Source organism: Adiantum capillus-veneris, chromosome 24 (genome assembly GCF_014529385.1).
Source record: "Adiantum capillus-veneris isolate H3 chromosome 24, ASM1452938v2, whole genome shotgun sequence".
NCBI classification, from domain to species: domain Eukaryota; kingdom Viridiplantae; phylum Streptophyta; class Polypodiopsida; order Polypodiales; family Pteridaceae; genus Adiantum; species Adiantum capillus-veneris.
The window spans coordinates 14,799,250-14,802,313 of record NC_140954.1 but is presented as its reverse complement, the minus strand read 5'-3'; the positions used below and the strand labels follow the sequence as shown (position 1 = coordinate 14,802,313).

The window sequence follows — 3,064 nt, the reverse complement described above, 5'->3', positions numbered from 1 at the left end:
CACTAGGCTAACGTGCACTCGTTGAAAGGTGTGTGTGTGGTAAGTAATATATCACAGCGTCGCGGACAAGTTTACACCTAGTTCACACCGAGTTTGCATTGAGTTCACATCAAATTTGGTGTGGTGTACAGACCCTCCCCAAATCACACCTTGTTTATGTTGAGTTCACACCGAGTTCACACCAAATTTGGTGTGGTGCACATAGCTCCGAGTTCACTGTTCACACCTAGTTCAAATGATGATCGGAAGGCCCCGATTGCACTTGCATCGCGACTCCTAATGTGGGCCATTGATCCACCTCCCCAGAAAGGTGTCAATTTGAGAACGTGCCCTAAACACTGCCATCGTGGGGGGGGCCCGATGCTGATGGCATGGTGCGATCTGAGAGCAGGAGAAGCTACCTACATGAGGGTGGGTAGGTGGAGGTGCGGTGCTGTCTATCTCAGGTCGCGTCAATAGCTGCTAGCTAGTACTATACGTGGAGCAGAGAGAGGAGCCCATGAAAGCAAAGGCAAAACCCCACTTGAATATAGCGTTATAAAGCTTACACCTTCACATTGTAAAGCACCTGCTCAGCTAAAGATGAATGAATCATCTGTGAAAAGTCATATGATTTTTTCCTTCCTACCTGATCTGGCTACGATACGTGCAATTTCATTGTGCTTAGTTTGGTGCTTTTACCGAGTCCTCATGGAATGCTCCACTTCATGCCAAAGTTACAAGATCATACCACGGAAAGGAATATGCACCAACGTGGAACATACTACTGCATCAACAGCACCAACGGATAGGCTAAGTGACATCGTTAAGCTCTCATAAAATCCCAACACCCAGAAAACTGGTATGCACTCACAATGCAGACAACAACAACATATAGCTTGCAAACATCGCCAGTACACTATATTGCCCAAATGATGCTCTCCATACATTTCCATAATTATATATAAACAACACATCTTGTTAGAAAACGTGAAAACATTTTGTCAGATTTGTTCGATCATACTATGGGGAAATTAAAAAGGAACTCAGTGCAGTGAAGCTCGGTTCGAATGTGAAGGCTTTCCTATAGCAGCTGAACTATTGAGTGCTTGAGCTCGTTATTTGAGATACTTGCCACTGTCCAAAATCTTGAAATAGCATGGTAGACTCCTGCAGGCACTATATTGTCACCCCAGTTTTCAAGGTGGCGGGGGATGAAGAAAATGCGATCGGATTCCTTGTTCGAGAAGGATGTGTCGAACAACGCATGCAAGGGATGGACTGGCCCGGTGATGCCCGCGGCCAGCTGCCTTGAGAGTTGATGTGGCATGAAGCTCACCTCTAGCCAGTCATCGAGGACAGGATCGAGCTCGGAGACGCCGATGCGCACTGTATCTCCTTCAGCCGGGACGTAGCAGCCTTCCAAGAAGAGGCGTCCCCTGAGAGCATGGAGAGTGGTGTGGGCTTTAATGGAATCAAATGGTGTACTGGGCGGCGTGAAACATGATGCCGGCATCTTGAGTGAATCCCAACGGTCGCTGTGCACATCGTATGTTAGGACATGTCGGTGAGTTGTAATGCAAAACCTTCCCCTCCACCACACGTACTCTCGATTGGAGTAGCTAGTGAGATGCATCGGCATGACGGGCAGAACCCGCCATGAGCCAGCTGCAGAGTCGTACAATTCGGAGGCTAGCTCGGAGCAGATGATGTAGAAAGATGTGAAGCTGGCATCGGCCGCCGATACGCCCAGGCAATCGGTGACGAGGATGTGGCGGAGAGGCGGCAGGCTGATGTGGCACCCTGTGAGGGGGTTGAGAAGGGAGAATAGAGGAGGGGAGACCATAGATCGGTCACAGAGCAGACGGGATACTCCCGGGTTGCACGCACAAAGCAAGATCGCCCCATGACTACATGCGCCAGCCGCCTTGTAATCTTCAGGCGGTCGGAGAACAGGGCCATAACAGAGGTTTTGGCTCTGTCGAGGTGGTTGATGGCTCATACTGCACGGTAAGAAGAGAAGCGAATGTGTGCCATCATCAGTTACCCGCTCGCGCAGCAGCCAGACGTCCGCCACGGGGCTGGCAGAGACATGAGCTGCCCGGCGGGAGTCCCAGAGGCGTGCGAAGGCGGGCGACGTGAGAAGCGCCCGCCATTTCTTGCAGACCAGGCGAGCCTGCAGCACCAGGGGAAATGGCAGAAACGAGAGAACCTGCAGCAGCGTTTCCTCCGGAAGCTCATGATCATATTGCTGTGCTGACTGCATTCCCACGGTGCTGCCAGCCTGCACTGCACTTGCAGTTGAGACGAATATGAAAGCCACCAAGGGCACGTTCTCGCGATTTGTATTTAAAAATTTGTCCAAAGGACGTGTTGACTATAAGAGCCCAGACGCAGTGCCATTTGTAAGACTAAAATAGTATAATTAAAATGGTGCCACGCTAGGACTTTTTGGCCCGCCCAAAGAGCCATAGTGTCAAATGATGATTCTTAGCTTCGTTATTATGCAATGAAAGCTAGAAAAAATCGTAGCATCATCTTTATTATGATCATGAACACCTAATCTCACTACAAGAGGCTATTCATATTAGCGACGCTCACATAGCGACGCTCAAAAAAAAAAAATCAGCGTCGTTATGAGCGTCGTAAATTTCTTTTGTAAATTTGCGATGCTCATAGCGACGCCGACTGAGCTAAAAAAATAACCGAGCGCGCCCAAAAACTCAGATCTCAGATCTGAGTTTTTCGACGCTCTCAAGCAAGGAGCAGATAACGCTCTCTCCTTCTCTCTCTTTCTCTCTCTCTCTCTCTCTCTCTTTTTCTTCTCCACACACACACACACACACACACACACACACACACACACACGAGAAGAGGAAGGAGAGCCAGGTATGCTCCTTCCCTCTCCTCATTCTCATGTTCCCTTTCCCTCTTTCTCTCTCCCTCTCTCTCTCTCTCACACACACACACACATACACACACACATAGTGTTTTTGAGAGAGAGAGAGAGAGAGAGAGAGAGAGAGTACAAACATAAACAAAAACGCACACACACATCATAAACAAAAAATGCACACACACATTG

The 3,064-nt window shown here is 48.9% G+C and overlaps 1 protein-coding gene across 1 annotated transcript; it reads right to left on the bottom strand.

The window, feature by feature from the left end:
* Positions 1 to 892: 892 nt before the first annotated feature.
* On the bottom strand, positions 893 to 2,291 carry LOC147425989 (uncharacterized). Its single transcript, XM_086498784.1, has one exon. It carries the CDS (start codon positions 2,243 to 2,245, stop codon positions 1,064 to 1,066), a length of 1,182 nt encoding a protein of 393 aa, XP_086354910.1. The 5' UTR covers positions 2,246 to 2,291; the 3' UTR covers positions 893 to 1,063.
* Between the last annotated feature and the right edge of the window lie 773 nt (positions 2,292 to 3,064).

Bases quoted from the DNA above. Each gene is read 5' to 3' on its own strand.
- LOC147425989 (XM_086498784.1), bottom strand. From the start codon at position 2,245: ATGCAGTCAGCACAGCAATATGATCATGAGCTTCCGGAGGAAACGCTG.